The sequence below is a fragment of the Hippopotamus amphibius genome, chromosome 7, assembly GCF_030028045.1.
Source record: "Hippopotamus amphibius kiboko isolate mHipAmp2 chromosome 7, mHipAmp2.hap2, whole genome shotgun sequence".
NCBI classification, from domain to species: Eukaryota; Metazoa; Chordata; class Mammalia; order Artiodactyla; family Hippopotamidae; genus Hippopotamus; species Hippopotamus amphibius.
The window spans coordinates 5872414-5896583 of NC_080192.1; the positions used below are offsets into that span (position 1 = coordinate 5872414).

The 24170-nt window shown below is 56.2% G+C and overlaps 1 protein-coding gene across 1 annotated transcript in view; it reads right to left on the bottom strand.

The window, feature by feature from the left end:
* The window catches only part of MPPED1 (metallophosphoesterase domain containing 1), a 62125-nt gene extending 50790 nt beyond the window's left edge, over positions 1 to 11335 (bottom strand). The window contains exons 1-2 of the mRNA XM_057743091.1: positions 11112 to 11335; positions 2416 to 2597 (exon numbers count right to left, since the gene is read on the bottom strand). Coding sequence (XP_057599074.1) covers positions 2416 to 2597; positions 11112 to 11335 — 406 coding nt within the window. The remainder of the gene's footprint in view (positions 1 to 2415; positions 2598 to 11111) is intronic.
* Between the last annotated feature and the right edge of the window lie 12835 nt (positions 11336 to 24170).

Sequence of the window (24170 nt, forward strand, 5' to 3'; positions counted from 1 at the left end):
CCAGTCACTTCACTTCTCCGGGCCTCGGTTTCTCCTCTGTCACAGGGGGATGACAATAGCTCCTGCCTCACTCCCTCATCAAGAGAATCGAATGACTTAATAATATACATAAAGGGCACCCAGCACATATGAGCGCTCAGTAAACACGAGCTCTTTATAAAAGCACACCTGAGCCCATCTCTCCACCACGATCACCATATCCCTGGGCACGTGAACCGCCAGCCCACAGAGGTGAGTCACTTTGCGCAGTGGGCAAGCTCCCAAAAAGCCAGCTGCAGATGAACCGCCACACACCCGCTCCTGTTGACGCTCCGACTCACGTGCAAATTCCTCCCCGCTCAGTCACTCTTCCGTCTGAAGCCCCGCCCAGCCCACGTGAGTGACAAACACTGACATCTGCAAACACTTCAAGGCTGCCAAGGGGAGAGGCCCCTTTTGTAAAAGGAAGACCCCTCTGTAAGTTCTCCCACCCGCAATGATCCAGGCTAATCAATCAATCAAACACCAAGGGCATGTCATGGAGAAAGCCTCCTAAATGCCCCCGGCATGTAGTTCTGACTTCTGTTACGAGGCAGATAGAGAGATTCTCCTAAGATGGCCATCTCACCATGCCAGCCCTCCCAGGCCCCTGGTTTCCTCTCATCTTCAGGATCTCAGGGATGCATCCCCCCTTCCAGGCTCATCGCCCTCATGTCCTCCAAACCCCCTCCCTCCAGTCATGACACGTCACGCTGCCACTCCAGTGTCCCCCCGCAGGCTCTGGCCTCAGCCTGCAGCCACCTGGTTCCCAGCACAGTCTCCCGGCTCCTCGCCAGGCCCAGCCCAACGGCAGCTTGTCCCAGAAACCGCCTCTGCCCGGGAGGAGGCCACCATCAGCCCCTGCGCTGAGATCCCAAGGCCCTTGTCCACCACCCCCACGGTACATGCAACTGCTGGGTTCATTTACTCACTCAGCACGGAGAGGAGCACGTCTGGGCCCGGGATACGTCGGAAATAGTACCCCCTTCAGGAACCTCAGTGTAGGGGGGCCGACATCGTCTTCTGCCAGATAGAGACCCAAACGGCACCCCCCCAAACGGCTGTTCTTCAAATTCAACCAGGAAGCAGCATTAAGGAGTCTGGCACACGGCAGGTGCCCGGCCACCAGCGACTCCTGTTCTCTGCCTGGGACACAGACGTGGCTCAGCTGCACATCTTTTGAGACCCACAGCAGGGGGATGAGAAACCAGCTTCAGCAAGGGTCCCCTCCTAGGAAGCAGCCCGGACCTGGAGGCAGCACGGGGCACAGGGAGAAGCCCAGGACAGACTCGCCTGTGGGAGCCCCCTCTCAGGCCAGCCTGCTCACGGCTCAGCCCAAACAGGGCCCTTGATTAGAATTTCCCATCTGAATAATCAATATTTAAAGCTCCAAGCCTGCCAAGCGAAGGGGAAGGCCTTGCTTGTAAATATTTGTCTCGACTGGCGAAGCCGGGCCTCTCTCGCTGCAGACACCCGCCTCGCTCCTGGCCCTGTGCTCACACAGCTCCCAGCCAACTGCACAGCGGGACGCCCCTGGGGAGGCGGGGGACCGTCTGGCGGCCACAAGGGGCTGCACGGGAAGGTGGGCCTGCCCTGTACCCACGCCTCTGAGACAGCAGGCCTGTACACCGGGCCGCCCAGGGGCCGTCCATCAGTCCCCTCGGGCCACGGCAGAGAGATTCACTGTGAGGTTTCTGTGGATTCCAAGCAAGCAGCTTTTCCCAAGGGGCACCCAGATTTATGTCTTTCTTATTTTGGAAGAAAGCAAAGCCAAAGACAAAACCCTGGGGGCAGGCTTGCAAATCATGGCCCATCCTCTCCCATGGCATGGGATGGCGCTCCTGTATAGCTGCCTGTACCAACAGCTGCCCGTGGAGGAGCCCACACCCGGCCCCCTGGGCTCCCGCTGGGGGCCACGGAGGCCTGGAGGGTCCCCTCACTGCGGAAGCCATCGATGGCGGTGAGTGGCTGAGCTGGTCCCTACCAGCTGAGTGCCTGTCCTGACATCACTGTTCCCAGAGAGCCATTCATTCATTCATTCCTTCATCAGTTACTTACTGGGCACCTACCTGTACACCAGGCACTGGGGGCTGGACACGCAAACGGGCAAAAACAAACCTGCGCAAAATCCCTTTGGGAGGGAGTCTCCCAGGCCAGAAAAATCCCACAAACAAGTGGAAAGTCACGGCAGCAGCAAGTGCTGGGGTAGGAGACCTCCCAGGTGTGACGGGAGCGTGAGAGGGGTGTGGTCTGCACTGGGAGGTCAGGGAGCTTCCCAGGGGAGGTGGACAGGTGACAGAGGCCTGGGAGGGGCCGGGAAAGCAGGGAGGAAGGGCGGCGGGCAGGGGGCCACCCCGAGTCTGACTGCTCACAGGCGCCACCCCTCCTGGCACCTACCCAGCCACTCGTTGAATTTCTTCACCTCGCTCGGAAGCCCCAGCTCCGTGAAGTCCCCAGCGTGGATAAGCACGTCACCGTAGGGCATCTGGATGGGGTCCGTTCTCGAGTGGGTGTCAGACACGCAGACAAAGCGGGTGTAGCCGGGCGGCTTGGGGGCGTCATGAGGCACCGGGTCCACCCTGAGGGGAGAGAAGATCGTGGGGTCACGGGGCCACGGCTCTGGGAGCCTGCAGCTCACGCCCCAACAACTCAGATCACATCCAGATCAGATCACACGTGGTCCAGATCACATCCATCGGTCCTGCGTCTGAATCCTGACCCTCCCGCTCACTAGTCCAGCAAAAGGCTTGTCCCCAGCCTGTTTCCCCTCTGTAACATGAAAAGCCCCGAGGGTTGTTGCGAGGCGTAAAGGGGGTAGTGAGTGGGAAGAGCTGGCAGGTACAGCTTGGCACCTGCACCTACATGCACCTGTATGATGACTACAATATAACCTTCTGTTTGACAAGCAGTGCCTCTCAACCTTCTTGTTTTTCATTATCAGCCCCTACGGGGCCTTTTTAGATGGCTTTTCTACTCACCCCTCTCATAAAATTCTAACACTACAGATATGCTGTACATCTGTTCATTTACTGTATGTGTATCTGGGTTTCATAATCAGAGTAAGATTTTTTTCACCCCCCAAAACCAGTTTTCACCCCCCATTGAGGATGCACGGGCTGAAGTCCACTGTCCAGTTGGAAGAACTGACTCTCCAGTGCTGTGCAGAGAGCACAGATAGCATCCAGGGAGAGCCACGTGTGAAGGGGGGAGTTTCGTGGGAACTTGTGAAACAAAACTTTAAAGGCAAGCAGCAATTTTCCAAAACGATGAGATGGTCTGACTGTGTTTGGAACTAGGGCTGTCCAAGGTCCTGTAGGAAAACAGTTCTGGAATCAGAAGACCAGCCTTCAAACCCCAGATCTGCCACTCGTCACTAATGCGCAACCTTGAGAAAATGCTTGGCCTTGGTTTGCTCGTCTGTAAAATGGAGCTACCCCCTAGGCAACAATATTCAGAAAATGTTAGAGCTGCACAACTGTAAGTGCTTGGTCCCCGGACCCCTTGGTAGGTAGCCCTCTCGTCTCACAGACGAGGACACTGAGCAGGCGGCCCCGGGTGTCCCCGGGAATAAATGAGAACCGTGGGAAATGAACCCATCTCCCTGCTCCCCATTCAGTGCTCTCCCAGAGAACCACACTCTGCCTCCCCAGCTGACTGGTTCTGCCAGGCTCAAAACTCTGAAAAACAACGCAATGACATTTCAACGAGCTGCTCTCTCCAAATGAGTATGCCGCTGAGGAGTTGTGTTTAAATCTAATTATGCGGCAAACCAAAAGCGGTACCATATCAGTTACATAAATACTTTTAAAGACATCTTTCTAATTATCCTTTTTTTCAGACAATATACTTCGAAGAAATTTAATTAACACCTTACGAGAGACGTGGGTTCAGCATGCTAATGTGCAGGGAGCACTAGCTCCTCCACCCACACCGCCACAGCCGCAGCGCCCCGCCCGCCCCTCCGCATCACCGGGCCGCCGCAGGAGGGGCTCACGGGGCCCCTTTCTGGGGGTGGTTAAGTCAAATTAGAATCCCAGCAGGTCGGAGTCAGGCCCGACCAGGAAGAAGAGGAAAAATCCCTGAGTCTGATGATGACAACAGGAGGTTCTGAAGCCCTTGCCCTTCCCTCGCAGTCATTCATTTCCGCATTCATTCAATCCCGCATTCATTCAATCCCTCATTCATTCAATACAACACATCCGGAACGCCTACTGGGTACCAGCCCTGAGCTCAAAGCTGGGGAACTGAATGAACCAGGTCTGACTCCAGACCGACGGTGGAAACAGACTCAGCCAGGTAGTGAAAACAGTCGCAAGATTTGACGGGGCAGCAGAGGGGCTGGGGGCCAGAGAGGCCCTAACCTGGCCTGGGGCCCCCTGAACCTTCCAGGAGAAGGTGATGCCTGGGCTGGGCTGGAAGCTCAAATCTCCCTCCCAGTAATTCCTGCCACTCCTCTGTGCCCTGGGTCCCTGCCCCCAACCCCATGTGACAGTCTTGCAGGTAACTGGCCTGGGAATCCACCTGTCCGCCCCTAACACAGCTGACTGCACCACGGCAGCCAATCACTACTGGGCTGTTGGCCTGGCACAGGAACACGAGAAAGCCCAGCAAATTCATTCATTCGTTCCCCCTCACATAAACTGAGGCTGTGAGGACACCACAAGGTAGCAGAGGCCAAGCCAACGAGACAAAGAAGGGAGGTACAGGGAGTGAGATGCTACCCCCTGTGAGCCCTTCATGCAGGACCCCTGAGCAGGCCGCAGCTCCCGCCGTCAGCCAGCCAAGAGCACGCGAATTCCGCGGGTACTAGTCGAGTTGGGCCTTCTGCTGGAGCCCAAGCTCTTTAATTAACTCTGCTCTTATTTCCCTCCGCCCCGAGGCTTCTGAGCTCAGTGAGGATGCAAACCTAATAATCCCCAGAGAAAAAAAATAGACTCTTATTTCCCTGCACCAGCCTCCGGCTATTTGGATTGTAACAAATGCTCAACCTTGAAATAATAACAACAGTAATGGTACTGATGATTCCCATGGGTCGCGAGCTCATGACGTGCTAAGCGCTCTGCCTGCATCCCGCTCTCTTCACCCTCACGATGACCATCTGAGCAGGGCACTAGGGATGTGCCCATTTTATAGATGAGGAAACTGAGGGTCGAAAAGGGCTGATTTGCCCAGGATCTCGGCTATGGAAGCTGATAGAGCTGGAATTTGAAGCTGGTTTTTGTTCCAGAACTCACACCAAGCTGGACCATTTCCAGGCTTTACGTCACTTCATTCAGTCCATCTGTGGACAAATGCTTCTTGAGTGCCTCCTAAGTACCAAACACCAGCTAGGCACAGGCCAGGACACCCACAGAGACCACCTCATGCAGCTCCCAGAAACCCTGCCTGTGTTTAGAAGTGAGGAATAGAGCAGGAAGAATGAAGATATGGAGAAAGAGAAAGAGACAGAGCATACAGAGGGTGGAAGGGCTCAACAGCATCCTTGGAACCCTATATCCAGCTGTGCCTGAAGTTGGTCCAAACCTGGATTTCCTAGCTAATTATGTGAGCCAGTAAACTCTCTTTTGTTTCTGACACTTGCAATGGCAAAACCCTGGCTCACTCCTGAACTCCAGCAGCCCTGTGGCGTAAGGAACTGAGGCCTGGAAAGGTTAGTCCCACATCCAGGGCCCCAGCTAGTAAGTTAAAGAGTAGAATTTGAACCCAGGTCTTCAGAACAGGAATTGGGGCATTTAACCTCACCTCTTCTTGCAACTAGAAGAAACAAAGCAAAATGGTTATTTCCCAGCGACATTCTTCAGGGACCAGAGAGAAGGTACTGGAAACGAATGTTTCTGGTTTGGGGGGGGTGCGGCAAACCTGACTTACCCAAAGCGTCTGCCTACTGAGGTGGCCCCAAGCAAGGCTGTGGCTCTTTCTCTCTCCCTCTCTCTCTGAGCCCTAAAACCTGTCACCATCTCTCCCCAGCCTCACACGGATCTTCCCACTGGAATCCCTGGCGGCAGGGATGGTGTAGAACAGAGAACTCAGCCTCCGGCGCCCAGACTCAGGCTGGCACCGGGCTCGGCGACCTCCTCGCTGTGCTCCGGACCCTCCCAGCCTCCGGTCCAGCTCTGTAAGGTGGGGACCACCCACTCTTTCGGTGATGTTGTGAGAACTGGAAACCACAATAAATGCCCCCTGCAGCCCGTTTTCCGTGCCCTGGCCCCCCTCTCAGTCTCTCTCTCCCCTAAGCCACTGGCTCCCTGTAAGTCCAGCTCCTGGTACCAAAAACTCATGTGGGCATTGGAGGCAGAGGCCATCCCCCCGTTACTTCTATTTCTGGGGGTATAGGGGGCACTAAAGGCAGAAGACTCGTCCCTTCAGTGAAGTTCCAAAGCCACGTCCAGCCATATGACTGGACATCAGCCGGGACGTTCTAGAATGGGAGAGACCTCTGGTCCCCTCCTCTCATCCTACAGGTGGGAAAACGGAGGCCCAGAGGAGGGCAGGGACTGGTTGGCACGGGGCCGCATGACTGCCCGAGGCTCCTTCCATGAGGCACTGGCTCCGAGGTGACCTCCACCCTGAGTCCCTGCACCTGCCCTTCCTCCCCACGTCCTGGCTTTGCTTTTGCTTATCCTCCAAGCTCAGGGGTTATGCCACCGCCCCCAGCAAGCCCTCCCTGATCCCCCCACTCTTCCTGGGGCGTGCGCCCTGCCTCATCCTAACTCCCTCTTCCTTCCCTCCTCTCGTCCACTGTGCTAGGCTTGAGGGTCAGCCTGTGCTGGTGGAGGGGACAGATGCTTGGAAAACTGTCCCACAAATGAATGTATAACCACAGGCTGAAGCCCGTGCCCTGATGGGGAGGCTCTGAGTGCCTAGATGTGGGGCAAGGCAGGGGCGGGGTGCCAAGGGAGATCTGGCGAGGGATGTGAAGGATGAGCCTGTGTTAGCAGCACAAAGAGGAGGGGAGGCAGAGGGAACAGCATGTGCAAAGGCTGCAGGCAGAGGGAGTAAGCAAACGTCCCAGGAACCAGAACTGCACCCGCAGCCCTTGGGGAGGGGGTGTAGGATGGGGCCTGAGAACAGAGCCCAGGTCGGGGCCTCCCTCCTGCCGTGACCCCTCGGCCCCTCCCGGGCTCAAGGCCAACCCTCGCTGTCTCCTGGAGACCTCTCAGCGCGTGGATGGGCTCGGGGCCACCAGGTCCCTTCTGAAGCCTGGGTCTCACCTAGAGAGGGGTCAGCATTCCAACCCGGCCCAGTGGGGAGGGCCGGGGACCAGGGGCCACTTCCGGCCTGGCACAGAGCAGTGCTCCCGCCCTGCTACAGCCTCCAAGGACGCTGCACAGCCAGACGTGCTTGAGGGTCTTTAGATGGGTTACTCTGGACTCCACCAGGGGGACTCCTTTTAAAGGCCAGAGAGGAGTCGCTATGCCTGCTGCCAGTGCCCCCCCCCCATAAGGCGGACCCCCAGGGTAACCCTGTCCCTCAAGCACCGCTCTTCCTTCTCGCTGAGCACCCGGCCACCCAGCCACCGGCCCGCCCAGGACAGAGGGGCCGACGCCTGGAGGGGCTCTCCCCAGGCCACCGCAGGGCTTCTCAGCCCCCAGGGTAAGGGGGCTTCGGTCTCAGGGCCCCAAACCCAGAGGCCCAGATCCAGACATTCATGCCTCAGGCAAGGGCCGCCTCATCGCCACCAGGGTCTCTGGGGGCAACTGCATATATCAAAGGACTCAATCGGAGGCCACGTTTGGACTGTCACAGCTGTTATTAAATATAAATTGTGGATTTATTCAACGAGGCCCCTCGCTCCCTCACCCCGGAGACAAAGCCCAGGGTGGCGATAAATCACGTGTCGGGAAGTAGCATCCGTCCTCCCGCGTCTCCCTCAGCGGAGACGCGCCATGGAAACCCGCACGCTTCCACGCTTCCCCCCTTTCCCCGCGCAGGGTGTGAGTCGAAAGAAGCGGGGTGGGAGGTACAGCACCCCACCGAGCCCCCACGCGGCCCCGGCTTCACCCAGCTGTGTGCACAGTTGCGTTTCAAACCCGGGGTGAGCCGCGCGGGCAGTGAGAGAGCGCTGGATGAGGAGGCCGGGACCGGGGCCCGCTGCGTGCTCTTCCCGGGGCCCGGCCCCAACCCTCGGCCACCCCTGAGCCCCACTGCCGACGAGGCCTGGACTCCTGGCCTCAGGAGTGGGCAGCACAGAGCAGGCCAGGAGGGATGGAGCGGGGCAGGCTGCTGGGGACGGACTCTGCCCACGCCAGCTGAGTGACCACAAAAGCTGTGAAGCTTTTTCTTCACAGCACGCGTCGCTACCGGGACCCTATGCTAGCGCACACTTTATGACTTTTATGACATCTCCCGCTGGAGGGTCAGCTCTGCGCGGGCAGGGCTCTGTCACGGGGCACGGCTGCGTCCCGAGCTCCCAGCCCGGCCGGCGTGCACGACCCATGCTGGACCTTTGTGGCCTGGCCTCTCCCTCGGTGAGGATTCACCTCCTCCATCCCCAGTGTCACGATGAGCAGCATTCTGTAGACGGGGGAGCTGAGGACCAAGAGACACCCCACAAGCCAGTGGCAGAGCCAGGGTTCAAAGCCAGGCAGGCCAGCGCGGAGCCCATTCTCCTAACCAACCGGCGTGCTAGGCAGCTGCTCGCAAACCCGCCCCCGCCCCCCAAGTGGATGGATCAATGAACGAATACCCCTCAGCTGTTAAATGGGGAGAATCACCCCTCTCTCACCGCCCTTCCTCGGGACACAGCCTGGCCCACAGGGGCCCGCGTGGCTCCTGCCCGAGGCACCCTCCACCCAAGCTGGGCGTTCCTGCACCTCCCAGCCACCTCCCGGCTCAGACCCCGCGGCAACTTCTGCCTGGCCCGCTTCCTCGTCCTGGCCCTTCCCAGCTTGCTGCCCCCACTCCTCCTCCCCTGGGTCTCCACCTAAAAGTCATCTTCTCCAGAGGGTCCCTCCTCAGTCCTTGGCCCCCCTCTGTCCGACTTCTGTTGCCTCAGCTCTGTTCTGCAGCTGGGGGCTGCCTGGGTGTCCTCCAGCCCAGGAGGGGGTGCGCTACACACAGGACAGCACTGCCTGCTTCTGCTTGGCTTTCTCTGCAGTGCTGGACACACACACAAAAGGCCACAGACACACACCCTACCTGCTCTGCCTGAGGGCCCAGTGCTCTCACCCCTTCCCCGTGGCATCTGGGGACCTCAGGAACTGTCACTTCCAGCCCAGGGGGATCAACCCCATCAACAGAAGAGAAAATCCAGCCTTGGGAAGGCCTCCACCCCTGTAGCAGCCCCGCCAGGCCTCAAGGTCCCTGAGACCAAGCAACAGCGTGCCTGAGACTCAGGACCTCCCATCCTGTGCAAACCCACCCATCTGGCTCCAAAATGGAAATTGCAGGCAGTTTCCCAAAGAGAAATCTACCAAATAATAAAGTAAGCAGCCACTGACACCACCAGCCCTGCAGCCCCCACAGAAATGAGCATTTTCCAGAGCAGACGCTGCAGGGAAGAGGGTGTTCCCAGCACTGAAGCCCACCCCCAAGCCTGGTGCCCGCCTGCCTTCCAGAACCCCTTCTCCCATGTATCATCCCTCTGCATCCACCCTTTACAACAGAGAACTGGTCCTGAAGGAACCACACAGTGGCAAGAGGCAGCAGCCTCCCCACCCCACCTCCAGGCCCAGGTGTGGAAGCCCCATGGGCTCCTTCTCTACGGAGGCCACGTGCCGGATCCTCCCATCTCCCCAAAGGGAAAGCGGCTAATACCTCATGTGACCACTTCTCCCTAGAGATGGTGCTCACGGCCCTAGAGGAAGCTGGGCCTGTGTCCTCACAGAGGCATCTGACCAAGGCTGCTGGTGAGGGGGACCTCCTCTGGGCCCCACGTCCTGAGGCATCCCCATCACAGCGCTGACGTCCCTGTGCTGTCACTGGGGACTCATGGGGCTCTCCCCTCATCAGGGACTTGTCAGAGACCCAGACCCAGCACAGAGGCACCCCAAAGAGGCTGAGAGACGTTTCAACAGTGGAGCAAACGCCTAAACTCTCAGATGGAGGCACGTACCTACTTATGTCCACAGACGTCAGAGCAAAAGGATGCTAAGCGTGGAGAACGCCTTGCACTGGAGGCAGGTGTCAGCTCTGGCGCCTAGCAGCTGTGCGGGCTCACATGGGTCACCTGTCTGGGCCTCTGCTTCCTCACCAGGTAAGCCTGGAGGAACAGGGCTGATGGGAGGGGCAGCGGGGACAAAGGAGGAGGTGGATGTCCTAGCAACACAGGTTGCTGCCCAGGGCAGGGCCAGGCATTTATCCACCTCCAACCTGTGCCACCTGCGCCTCTCCCGATCACAGGAAAAAATCCAGGGTGCGGAAAGGTTCTACCCATGCACAGAGGTCCCAAGGCTGTGCTCTCACTGTGGCCCCACTGCGGGGGCACCTCTGGTATTTTCCATCAGCCCCAAAGAGCAGGCAGCAGAATCCCCCAGTCCTTTTGGAAAGCATCTCTGCTTTTTGAACAGAGGCAAAGGAGGTCTGGGCTAAAGGGAGGGGCAGAGGGAAGAGAGGACAGCCAGGTGAAGACCAGGGTCCTACCCTGCCACGGGGTCTGCAGCAAGTCCTGTCCCCTCTCTGGGCCTCGGTTTCCCCATCCGTACAATGAGGAAGGTGAATTAGACCAGGGGGTGAGTAACCCAATACCAAATACCAAGAAGGGGCAGCTGGAACTCAGCCCCCCCAGACATTGCCACGAGGACATATGGGCCTGGGGTTGCCAGGACTTTGGATTTTGTGCAGCAAAGCCAGAAGTCTGGATTTTCATGTGCAGTCACCTTGTTTTCAATATTTGTAAAACATCCTCCTGGCCAAAGGAAACAAGACTCCAGGCCAGAATCAGCCCACAGGCCAGCACACTGCAACTTCTCCCACATCCCTCCCAACTCAGAGCCTCGCTGATCCAAGGATCCCAGAACCGTTGCAGTCAACGAGCATGAAATGGTTGGGCCCAGAAGCCAGGAGGCACCGCAAGTCCAGGAGCCCCCCCCGCCCCCGGTGCCCTCACCGCCCACGCCTCCCACCCAGCGGTCCCGTCAGAGGCGCCTACTCACATCTGCACGTGTGGTGGCTGGAAGCGGCCCTGGTTGATGTTGTAGAAGGTGAAGGCCTGGGTGGGGTTGGAGCTGTACTCGTCCACCTCGATGATGAGCCGGCTGTGCTGGTGCCTCCGGGCGGCCATCACGTGCGACTGGGAGAAGGCCATGCCCAGGCCACAGGGCAGGAGGGCCAGGGCCTCTGCCTTCAGGACGCCGGGATCCCACCTAGCGCGCCACATGGACCTCCGCGGGCCGCCCGGGCATCTCCTGCCGCCCGGCCCCAAGCCAGACCTGGGAACAGACTGAGGAGATGGAGCAGAACCGTGCGACAGTTAATCTGTTTGGGATTTGCTTTATTTAATGTCAGATGAAGATTTAGAAAGAGGGAGAGGGCGGGGGAGAGGAAAAAAAAAAAAACACGCAGTCGTATAGCTCAAAAACTCATTACAAATCTTTCCAACTCAGCAGTTTGATGAATATACTTTGGTAAAAAGCAAAGGGAAGGGAGGGAGGGGACCCCCCCAAAAAAACCCCATAACACTGTGGATGGATGCATGCGTGGTCCAACACGTTTAAATACCTTTTATTTTTTGCTTTCGACAAAACCCCCCAGAGCCCATAGGGTGACCGTGAGATGCGGAAGGCAGTGGCTGGTATTATGCAAACAGGAAAGGTAAGTTTCACTTTTTGGAATTGGGGAATAGGAAGGGTTCACCTCCAACCCCACCCCTCCCCACAGACCCCCTCCCCACAGAGACACTCCCCACGGCCCCACATCCACACCCCTACAAGCCCGAGCAGGCGGAGACCGCACGGGCGCAAATTCCTTCATCAGCAACCATTTCGCCTGAAGATATCTTTTAGCAGCGCCCGGAGAAGGGATTTTCCCAGAAAGGCTGCCATCCACCAGCTCAGCTCGGGGTGGCTGTGGGGGTGGGGGATGGAGGGGAGGATCTACTTTAAGGAAAAAAAAAAAAAAAAAAACCTTCTCAAATGCCTTATAAGGACCTCAGGAATTCTGATGTTCCCAAACCTTGAATCCACTCAGAATCACAGCTTACAAATGCAATATATATTTTTTTTTCATTTCTTTCATTGGAAAGTGCAGTCTGCGTTTATAGTTACTGGATCAAAATGTCCCTTTTTGATTCCAACACGTCTCTGTGGAATCCTGGAAACGCAGGTCCTGGATGAGACTCCATCCTACCCTGACCCACACACGTGCCACGACGGCCGACGCTTCCTCACTAAGATCATCTCTTTTCTTCTCCTTTTCCATAATTATTTTTTGAACTACGCAAACAGGAAATGCCTCAAAGATTTGTTTTGCTTTGTCTTGGTGTGGTTTTGGTCATTAAGACCCTCTGACGATTGCATTTGCACCGCACTTAACCAAGGAGAAAATAGCATCCTTTAAACTATTCCTGGACAGTCAGATCCCAGTCACATTAAATGAAGAAAAATCCCCTTTGCTTTGCGCATGGAAGAAGAATCGACACAGTCAGAAAACAAATTAGATTAGGAAAATGACAAAAATTAGAAACTGGAGAACATTTTAATTAGGTGCAAAGGAGAAATGGATTATTAATTTTTTTAACTCTCAACAATCACGCCCGTAACAAGGCGCAATAAATAGTAACATCCTTCTGCTCTCCCCTCACTCCCCCCGCCAAAAAGAAATGCATCCGGAATTCAGAATACAGATCCCCCCTCTCCACTTGGGAAGATAAGGGGAAAAAAAATCAGCCTTTTCCCTCCAGGACGCACTTGCTCCCGTTCTTTGTCCTATTCGTGGTTTCTAAGCGAATCAGCTCTCCCAGCGGATGCAGTGTGGTGGGCCTCCTAGCCGGGTGAGTCAGGGAGTCCAGGCCTCGGGGCCTGTGCCCATCCTGTTAACCCCGGGAGAGGCCTTGGGACAGCAAATGCCAAGGTCCAGGGCTCCAACGGTCCAGATCTGAATGAGAATTTGAGTCCCAGCCTTGTGCGGAGCTGCTGGTGACCTTAAGCCAAGTTCCTAATCTCTCTTAAGTCTCAGCTTCCTCTTCTGGAAAGTGGGTTTGATAACAGTAACACCACCACCCTCCCCCCAACCCCGAGCAACTGTGCGAGTTGAATGAATGGGAATTCTGAGCACAGCGCCTGGCAGGTACCAGCAGCTAATACTCACCGTTACTATTATAATCGCTATTCAGTTCCATCGGAGACCTGTGTATGGAAGGCCTGCTGCGAGCAGGTGCTGTCCCGGTACTGGGGCACCTGTGGTCCAGGGATGTCCACTGTGAGCAAAGGGGCAGCCCCAGGAGCCCTGAAGAACCCCAGTTTTCTCAAATGCAAGCTGACGACATCAAGCCCCTGCTTGAAATCCTCACCGTGGCTTTCCGTGGCTCCTCTACTGAGGACCCGTGGCCCATGGGCCCTGCCCACGCTCCAGCCACACAGGTCTGCGCCCAGCGGGCTCTAGTGCCTGGAGGCCTCCAGCTAATGACTGCTGTGTACAGAGCACACAGTTCAAATGCTTTCAAGGGGCCCCTCTCTAAGGCTCACCTCCTACCTATGACATAGGTGTTCTAATACCTCCCATTCTGAGGATGAGAACGGTGTGTCACAGAGAAGGGAAGTCTCTCGCCAAGCCCAGCACAGAGAGACAGTGGTGCTGAGATCCAAACACAAGCAGCCTGGACCCCCTTGCCCTCCTCCCCAGCTGGCTGAACTCACCCCTCACCCCTCAACAGCACCACTATTTCCTCAGAGAGGCCCTGATCAGGGGTCCTCATCCCAGGGTCCCGTGAAGAGCCTGGATGTCCCCAGGAGCTGAGCCTGGGTCCCCCTCGCTCATCCCATATGTCAGATCCAGCCCGACAGCTCTGCAACCTGCCAGAGGCTCCGATTCCTCATCCACAAAATGGAGAGAAAAACAGTACCTATGTCATACGGTCGTGAAGATTAAACAACGTGATGCGTGTAAACTGCTTATCACAGAGCACAGCACATAGTAAATGCTCAGAAAGGCGGTTCTTGTTGTTTTACCATCATCACCCCAGGGCCTATCACAGGTGTTTCATAAATACTGAATTAGTGAATGTATGGATGGAGGGATGGATGAAAGGATGGAGAGATGGAGGGAAGGATGCAGGGAAGGCTGCAGGGATGAAGGAAGGGATGCAGGGATGGGGCCCACCACCCATCCCTGCCCCCAAGGAGCGGGCACCTGTATGCCCTGCAGCCAGGCTAGCCTCAGTGGGGGAGAACCACTCTGCACCAGGGGACTCAGCCAGAAAAGGCAGGCGGCAAGGCGTCCCGGGAGGCACGCCGCAGTGAAATGCTGCATTTCACATAAAGGGGGTTTGCAATGGGCCCTGCTCAGAGAAATCAGGGAAACTGGGAACGCGGAGCCTGCTTTTAATACCCATTTAATATTTATGGAACTGCAGCAGCGCAGCCACCATGTGGGGAGCCCAGCCGATTCATGGGTGGGGGGGGGGGGAGGGGGGGCAGTGGTTCCCAAACAAGCAGCTTTGAGCTGGAAGCATTTACACCCAGTCCACAAAACACCACAGCACTCAGGCAACGTGGAGGGTGCTAGGACCCGCTGCGGGGAAAACACCTGGGCTTCCATCCTGGCTCTCTGTCCAGCGGAGTGACCTTGAGCAAGTCACACATCCTGGCCAGGCCACCTCCATGACGGTAGACAGGAAGGAAATGGGACTACAAAGAGGAGGGTGGAATGGATTGATTAATGCATTTACTTATTCAACAAATGTTGACCTTGGCCCGACATGCCATCACCCGTCCAGACGCCACAAAGAGCAGTGAAAGAATCAACAGGTCACTGCCCTCAAGGAACCGGAGGTGGAGGCAAGAAAGCAAACACACAGGTAAATAGAAAAGATGCTTTCAGACAATAATATGTACCTGGAAGGAGACAGGATGGGGGATGGGATAATGCGTACTGGGGGAGAAGAGGGTGTTCCTTTACATTGATGATCAAGAAAGGCCTGTTTAAAGAGGTGACATCATCTCAAAAGTGAAGGCTGAGAGGGAGCCAGCCATGCCCAGACCTGGGAAAGAGAACCAAGGCTGAGGGAACAGCAAGTGCAAAGGCCCTGAGGCAGAGGCAGCATCAATAACTGGTCTCATCGTATTGTTATTGTTGTTGGCCCCTGGGGTGCTTCTGCAATGGAGAAGGGCCTGGACTTTGAGGTCAGAGAAAGCAGGGTTCAAATTTGGTGCTGCTTAGCTGTGGGACCCTGGGCCGTCACTTAACCTCTCTGTGCTTCCACTTCCTCATTGGTCCCGTCAGGAGGTAACAGAGGATGACAGAAGCCTTGTGCCGGCCCCTCCGTGAAGGCCCAGTCAGCCCAGACTGGGAGAGCTGAAAATTCTTGAAATTTCTGGGTTGAAAGATTCTTGTTGAAACACTCCCTCCATTTTTTAGGGCTTGCTCTTCAAAAGTCTTATTCTTTCACAAGGTAGTTTCTTTTTTTGTTTTCCCCCAAAGGCATTTATTTGTCGGTCCTCAGGTGCCTTGTGTCAGGCCAGGAGGAGCCTGGACGCTGGACCGACAGTGCGGGAAGCTCATGGCCAGGAAAGAGGCCAACCCGGGCCCCGCCTCCCGCTGCTGCCCCCACAAACTTTCCCCCACCCCCCGCCCCGCTGCACCACTAAGGCCACGCACCACACCAGCATCCAGAACCAAGGTCCTAACACATACTCTGACCACGCCATTCCCTGTGCCCGGGGACCCACGCCTGCCCCCAGCCTCCCCGCTCAGGCCAAGCTCTCCACTCAGGTTTCCCTGGCACACCAGGAGTCCCACCTCTGAGTCTTTCCGCCTGCTGTTCCCTCTGCCTGGAAGGCTCCACGCACCACCCGTACACACACACCTGCTTCCTGGCTCCGGGCCTCAGGGAAATGTCGCTCCCCGACTCTGACCTCCCCAGGGTTTCTCTCACCAAAGCTCCCAGAGTCATGTCCTATCTCTGAGCTGAGACAGCAAAGAATAAAACAATACATGGACGAATGAATGCGTGAGTGAGAGAAACCGCGCAGGCCCTCAGGTACCAAGCCCAGACTCCAAAGCACCTTTAACCTCCTCAGATCTTGCATTTTTCACCTGTAAACATGCAGATGCTAAACCTCCCTCCCAGAGCCATTGGCAGGAGTGCAGGACACGGTACTGCAAAAGCACCTGGCCAAGAGCCAGCACACAGTAGGTGCTCACTGAGCATCTCCTCCACTGGGGTAAGAAAGTTCCAATCAAACCCAGGAGCTCCACCGGGAACTTCGGAGAATCGAGCAGAGATATTCAGAAAATCAGGGGGCTCCTGGCCCTTGCCCCACCACCCCATTACTGGGTGAGTCGGTCACTAGTTCCCATGGTGTTATGATAGGATGCACCTAGTACCGCTTGCCCTTGACTAGTTTTCTAAGCAAACCTGGCCACTCCCTCACCCAGGACACCCCAGGACACCAGTCAGCCTTGAAATACCCACTGCCCCACGCGAGGGCAGACCCTGTTCTGGGACCCAAATGACTCAGATGTGAAACTGACCCTCGAAGGGCCTGGGGCCCAGCAGGAGCAGCTGGACAGATCAACGGGGCAGCTCAGATCCCTCTATGAGGAGGTAGAAGGGAGGGGGCTGGGGACCCCCAAGAAGGCGCCAACCAAACTGTGAGGCCCGCCAGCATGTGCCGAAAGCCCGAAAGGAGGCACCGAGAAGGGCCTTGGCTTCCACGGAGCACCTTAACAGCAGGTGGATTTTCTGCAAAGGAGACACTTGGGTGGTCCCAGCAGCCCAAATCTGCCCAGCAGATATGGGAGGGAAATCTACGAGCCTCCGCGCGCCGGGGCTGCAGGTCTGCAGACCAAAGACGGCTTCCCTTTGCCACCGGGCTCCAGGCTTCCACTTCCACAGGCTCCTCAGAGCCAGGGTGGGCCCGGGACAGTCCCGGTTCACGACTGCTGTCCCCCGTCCGTCATTCCGACCAGCATCCTCTCCAGCTCTCCGAAGTGCCCCCATTTCAATAGTTGAACATGTCATGAAATGTAAAAGTCACTGTAATCAAAGCCAACCCGCGGCTGTGAAGGTGACCATCCCCAAAAGGTACCAGTGTCTCTCTCTCTCCATCACTGGTGTGTTCGTAGCCATTACAGGGAGGCCAGAACAATACTGTGTGGTCCTGAGTCCGAAACTCAGGTGACAATCCATGATGACACAGGGGTGATTGTCCACTAAACGGGAGAAGCCCCTGAGAAACATCTGCCCCGAGAGCCTTCCCCGCAGCAGTGTTCTGACGGAGCCCAACACCCGCAGATCCTCCCCAAGATTCCAACCCAAGTCTTCACTCCCACTCCTCTCCTCCTTGGACCACGAGTGGGGGACAGTCGGCAGCCCCTGCCCCTCCAACGGGTCAGCCCAGCCTGCAGGCGATTGTCTCTGGTGGTCCCCCAGAGCAATGCTGAGACGAAGCCAGCTCAGCTCAAGGCACTGCTCGCTGAGGCTTTTGTTGAGAACTTAGCTGCAAGGTGGCAAAATGTCGCAGAAAAACCACGCTAACACCTCCTAACTCACGCCCCCCCCCACCAAAGCAAAATGCAGGGGAAATCATACTTAACAAAAAAGTACCAAGGTGTGGGGGTCTGGGAATGATTCTTTTACAGGCCATGCTTCCACACGAGCTCAGAAATCACTTTTAAACTGGGTTTGTTTTTTTTTTTCCCTTGTTTTGCTTGTGCCTGAAAATACGCAATTGATGAGTCAGTAGTTGAAAATGTCAGAAAGGGTAAATAAATAAATAAATAAATAACTCAAAGGAAAGGAAAAAAGAACAAATAGCCCAGTAGGAAACAAATCAGACCCAATCCCCCTAGTCCCTAAAATGACAGCCCTTAGGTTTGATCTCCTTCTTTATCAACTGTGGGTTTCCAAGAGGGAAAAAAAAATACTGGCCTGCAACTGGTATGAGCAGCCACGCTGAATAAGTTGATGGGCTAAGTCGATGAAGGAATCCACAAACATTGTGAAAATTAGACCATATTCCTTGAAAAAGGATCAACCACAAGTGACTTTAAAGCATTTACCACTTTAAAAACCTTTTAGCTGGGCCCATTTTGAATTATGACTACATGATTTTCAATTACACTTTCTAATTCCTCACCACCCCACCCCATCCCCCAGCAGTCGCTGCCGCTTCATTTTCCAATTATGTACTTTTATTTCAGAATGATGAAGAGTGCTACTTACTGGATCATGTCCTGTCTGCCACAAATAGCTGCTCACTTATTCCTTTAATTTTAGATACGAATGCAGTCCGTTCACCCGGCTGGTCTTCAAATCCTGAATACATTCTCCGTTCCTGGAGCATCGAACGAGGCCCGGGAAGCAAAGAAACCCTCAAAGCTCGGGCTGAGAAATACGTTTGTAAACCAGTGCTCCGCTCCATAAATTATTATAATTGTTGGTGCTTTCTACATCCATCTAGCAGATCAGCAATCACATAAATAATGGTGAATGGACTGATTTTTCTTCCGCAAAGTGCTATGTCCTAGTTTTCAAAATAAAGCATTTGGAGATTCGCGTATCTGTGGAGTTGAGATGGGAAGCTGCCCGGATCCGTTTCAAACATGCACGCAGACATACCCACACACAAAGGGAAATACAAGGTACATATGAACAAAATCAGCATTCTGCATCCCCTTCCCATGTACGCGTCAAGTCACACTCAATATTAATGGGGGTGCAGGATGCACATGGCTGGGGAGGGGGAGAAGCAAGAGGGTCTTGGGTGCTCAGCGTTCAAATACAATTTGCAAAGAAAGTGACTGTGGATTTACAGTTCTCATGGAAATCTATTAAACAGATGTCACTGAAGCATAATCAGATCGGCACTATGGTAATTCTACACTTAAGTCTGAGATTGGGGTTTTGCCATCTTTATGATCAGTGTAAGTGCATTTTTTTGTGATCGTGCCGGAACGTGCAATTAAGTATTAAACCTCCAAAGTATGATCAATTAACTAATGTGTCTGAATGACAAACTTACAAAAGCAAAACTCCATTCTCCACCCCCCCCCCAACACACACACACACCCCTTTGTGCAGGGAGCCTAGGGTGGGGGAGGGAACGTTTGCCTTTTCCATGAGCCCTGCGATGCCAAAAGCACTTCGTTGTGAAGGGGGAAAGGCAGGGTGCAGGGAAGAACTTGCACTTCTCGGGTAGCCGGTGCAATATATTTTGCAGCCTTGCAGGCTATGGTACTGTCAGAAAATGCAAAAGAATGAAATGAAGGGGAAACGGGAAGCAGGCATCATTTTCTCCTTAAAGTGAGGAAATTCGCATGGGCGACGCCAAAAGTCTCTGCGTGTGTATCAACGCTGAGCCACAAATCCTTCTTGGAAGGAGGGGATGGAAATGTGAAGCGGTTCCAATAGAAGCAAACTCTCAGGGTTTGGGGTTGGGGTGGTGGAGAGAGGCACCTACTCAGTCCTTGGCTCTGAACTCAAGACATAGCACAATCAACCCAAGGGGAGACTTTTTTTTTGGTAGCTGCATCTACTCATGATGTACAACCAGGTTCTGACACCAAGCTAACCAAGTTCACATCCAAGAAAACTCCCCCAAAGGGTAATTCACAGAAAGGCGTGGAGAGACCAAAGAACATCGCAGGCCACTATCTGAGTTCAAAATTAAAACATATAATCCCAATTTGCTAAAAATTTTTTCCATGAGATTGGGCTGCCCCCGTCAGCCAGATATTTTAAATGGAAATCAAGCATAACTAAGTCTTGTCTCCTTAGGAGGGAAAAAAGTCAAAACAAAGTAAAGCATTTGTTTTAGCAGCAGAATGGCCGGGTCACCAGGAAGAGTCACAGAAAATCAAATTAACCGAGGAATTATTTATACCTTCTCTCCAACACCACCCCCCAAAAAGGGGGGCCTCTCTTTTTTGCTCTCCCTTGGGGTTGCTTTTGCTTTTTACATTTTTGTTGCTTCCTCAGACCCAAGTCACACAATGTCAGTGGCAGTCTGGAGAGGATGCTAGCTGGTGGTCTCATTCCGTGGGGACATCCACACCCCAAGAAACACGGTTGCAGGGAATTGCTTTCAGGGTGACCCAGCACAGTCTAGATGGTTCTTGCTATGTGAAGCATTCCCTTTGCCCCCTCTCCTCCCCACTGCCCAAGTGTTTGGCACATCTGATCCTAGAGGGTGAGACGTTTGGCCAGAAGGAAGACCCCACAAGCAGCCTGTCTCTCATCTGAGATGCCATTCACCGTATGATCGGTGGGCACAGAGCAAGCCTGAGAACCCATTCCTGGGCTCTTGCACCTGGGGAGTCCCTTTCCCCCCGGGTCCCTCGCTCCAGAGGTGCAGGCAGACAAAGGTACCAATTGCTGAACGAACGGAGAGACCTCAGAGAGAAGAAGAATGGAAAGGGGGATGCTTGAAAACACCCTTTTTCTGTTCCCAGCGAGGGAGGGGCAATGGGAGAGACGTGTCACATTGTCACATTAAAGATTCTGACAGACAATTCAGGGATAAGGCAGAAATTCCTCCCTACTGCAGCTCGCCGCTGAAACTTGAAAGGCATTAACTAACCTCCACTAATTGCATGTTTTTCTGTGCATAATATTTACTTGTTAAAAGTCTTTGCCTAGCCGATTAATTTCCCCTGCCCTGCTCTTTGTGATCAGTTCACAGGCCTGAAATTGGAAAAACGAAATCATTTTGATAGATTAAAAGATGACTGCACTTTGGGGAGGGTTTTCTTTTTTCCGCTAGTCCGGAACCCGCACCCAGAATGCTGATTTTTCTCCTTGAGGGCTACCCTTCAGTGAAATCCTGCTACCATCCTTAATTCCTCAGCCAAGTGCAGAGAGATGTGTCCTGTGGTAGGTGAGTGCCTGCAAGGGACTGTACCAAGTTCAAGGGAAAACAAATGAACTTACATTACTTTCGTCGCAAGAAGATTTAACAGTCTCACGGATGGACTGGGAAATTTTTAAAAAGCAGGCTTTTCCTGAACGGTTACTCTGTGTGCATTCCCGACACAGTTAGGGTTTTAACAGAAAGACCCTGAAGCCCCAGTCTCTCATCTAAACTTAGACCTATTCTATCTGTCCCTAAACACGGCCCGTAGGGTTAGGGTATGTGTGAGTGATTTTCAGTGTTCACACAGCAACTGCACCAGAGATATGACATCCCACATGTAGGTGACACTCTGAGTCTGCCCACATCAACATTACAGAGATCGGCTTCAGTCCAGGTCTTTGGAAATTCCTAGGGCTGAGAAACAAATAGGAAGGCAGGCCCACGTTGAACCACTTCCGAATACACGATTAAACCACTGTGACTGGATGAGCGCCTTTTGACTAGCCATCAGCCAATTAATGTACCTCCGCGGAGTGAACACTCAAAGAGATGTAACCATTTCACAGAAACCCATCTCAAGGAAAAAGATTTTACAAGTGTTGTGGGGCTGCCACTCCGAAAGCCAATGTGCAGGGAGCCGGGCGTCATGAAGCACCGATTATTATGCAGGACTCCCACACCGCAGTCCCCACGTGCACTGTGCCCGGCTCCAGAATACCTCCCCATCACCACCGGCTGGCTCGCCGCCACCAGAGGCCTGCCTCGGCCCAGCCAAATCCACCCCCCCCCTCCCCAAACGGTCTCCTAGTGCATTGGTGCCCGTGGATGGAGGCCTGGCTTCCAACCTGAATGTGGCAGTCAGCCGGTGGCCTCTGAGAGACCCCCCAAAGCATTTTAGCCAAAGTGACAAAATTATTCATGAAGTTGGTTGAATTTTTTTTTTTCCAAATACCAGGTAGGGTACTGACGACGGTAGTGTCTGTTCAAACCCCCCCCACCCCACCCCAACCCCAAGCATGGCTGATCTCTGCTAACAAGTCTCCCACCACCATTCAAGTCCTGTGCAGCCAGCTCCCATTCACCAGTCAGCCCACTTTTGTTCCCTGGTTTAATTTCATAATTGTTTGCCACTTCACAAGCTCTCCTCTGGGCCATTCAATAGCGGCCTTGGAAATGGGGAGGGAGAGGCAACCAAGCCCCCAAGGGGAGCTGGGAGAGGCTCTGATCCAGCCCTGGGCAAAGACGTCCCAGAGAGCTAGGCTGGGAGCCTAGGCTGGGAGCCGCCCTGGGGGCCAGTTCCAGGCTGGGGCTTCCTGATCCCACCTCCAGCCACCGGCCTGAGTGGACCGGGGATGGCAGGGGAGGAGATGGAGGACACGGTGGGTCTAGGACCAGAAGCCGTGGCCTGCCACAGACTCCTGCACACATCAGCTCTGAGACTGACCCTCTTCTGTCCCCACCGGGTCAAGGGAGACTGTGCATGAACCCACTCCCCTATAACAAGTCCCAGAATAAACACATACGAGACAGAACTGCTCCTCAGCCTGGGCAGTCCACGAAATAGAGCCTGGCTAGGGCTGGAACCTGCCTGGTTAGCCACTGAATCCCCTGTGCTCGGCACTCAGCACACAGTCATAAACATGTACGGAACGAGCGAGTGGATGGATGGGTGGATGGGTGGGTGGATGGATGGATGGATGGATGAAGTTTCCAGCAATGCCTAGCAAAAGTGGCCACTAGACCGGCATTCGTCCCCGCCTCCCTTGCCCCCAAGTACCAGCAGGGGCTTCTCGGCGCACAGTAGGCTCTCAGCGACTCGGGCTGCTATTGTTACCACCGTCTTCGTCACTTGCACCCCAGCAATCCACTTCTTCCACCAGCAACTCCGCCAGCAGCCAGCGGCGACTGGAGAGCTGGGGAAAAGTTTCGCTGACCCCTCGGCCCCAGCCAGCGTCCAGCGCCCCGGCCGAGCCCCTCCCGGCGGCACCCGCTCGGCCGGCAGGGCAGCCGGGGTGCCGGGCCGGGGCGCCCGCACCCGGCAAAGGCAGCCAAAGTAACTTTGTGGGCGCCCCCGCGCCGCGCCGCGGGCGTCACCCCGCGTCTGGAGAGGGGCCCGGCCGCGCGCCCGCCCGGCGTCCGCGCCCCGCGCCCCCGCGCCCCCGCGCCCCGGCGCGCGCCCCGCCCGCCCCCGGCCCTACCTGGCCCCGGGCTCCTCTTCGGCGGCCGCGGCGGCCGCGAGCAGCAGCGCGCACGGAGGGAGGCAGGGGCCCGGCTCCGGGGAGGGAGGCGCGCAGGGGCGGGGGTTCCTCCGGCGGCGGCCGCCTCGCCGCGCGTCCGAGGCAGCAAGTGGGAGCCAGACTCCTCCTTCGGGGGGCGGGGGGCTCCCCGCCGCCCGCCCGCCGCGCGGCTCCGAGCCTCCCCGGCTGCCCCTCCCGCCGCCGCCGCCGCCGCCGCCCTCCCCCCCTTCCTCCCCGCCTCCCCCGCCCCGGCGCCGGGAGGGGCGCGCTCGCGCCCTCCGTCCCCGGCCCCGCGCGCCCGCCCGCCGGGGCCCCCGCCCAGCCGGCCAGGCCTCGGCCCTCGGCCCCCGCCCGGGCCCGGCGCCGCATCCCGCCGCCCTGGGGCAGGGAGCGGGGGAGCGGGCCCGGGCGCGGGGAGGGGGAGGCGCGGGGCCCGCGCTGCGGAAAAGGGCCGGCGGCCGCCCCGCCTCGCCCCGCGCCCCTCTCCGGCCCCGGGCCCGGCCGCGCGCGGGGTGGGCGGGGAGCGGGCCGGGGGCGCTCTCACCTCCGCATCCGCGGCGGCGGGCACCGCGTGCCGGGGCGTGCGCGGCTCCTTCCGGGGCGCCGCGGCCCCCGCCCCCGGCCCGGACCCTCTCCCAGGACGGCGAGGGCACCCTGCCCCGGACCCCTCCTGCCGGGACTCTGAGAATCCCCCTGCGCCCCCCCTTTCCGAGAGATGTGGACCCCAGCCCCTAGGCTGCGTAGGCCTGGGCCCCCTCCTGCGCCCCCATCTCTTCCCTCTGGGGGCCCCAGGTCCTCAGGCCCGGGGAGGAATGGGTGGTCAGCAGAGGCGTGAGCAGGTAAGCAGGTCGGGACCTGAGGACCTGGCCGCTGGTTTGAAGAAGGCCCTGACTTATTGCGGAGGCGGGAGAGCGGCACCCCCAGCATCGCTAGCCCCACGCTGGGGAGTTTGAGGCCCCTTGTG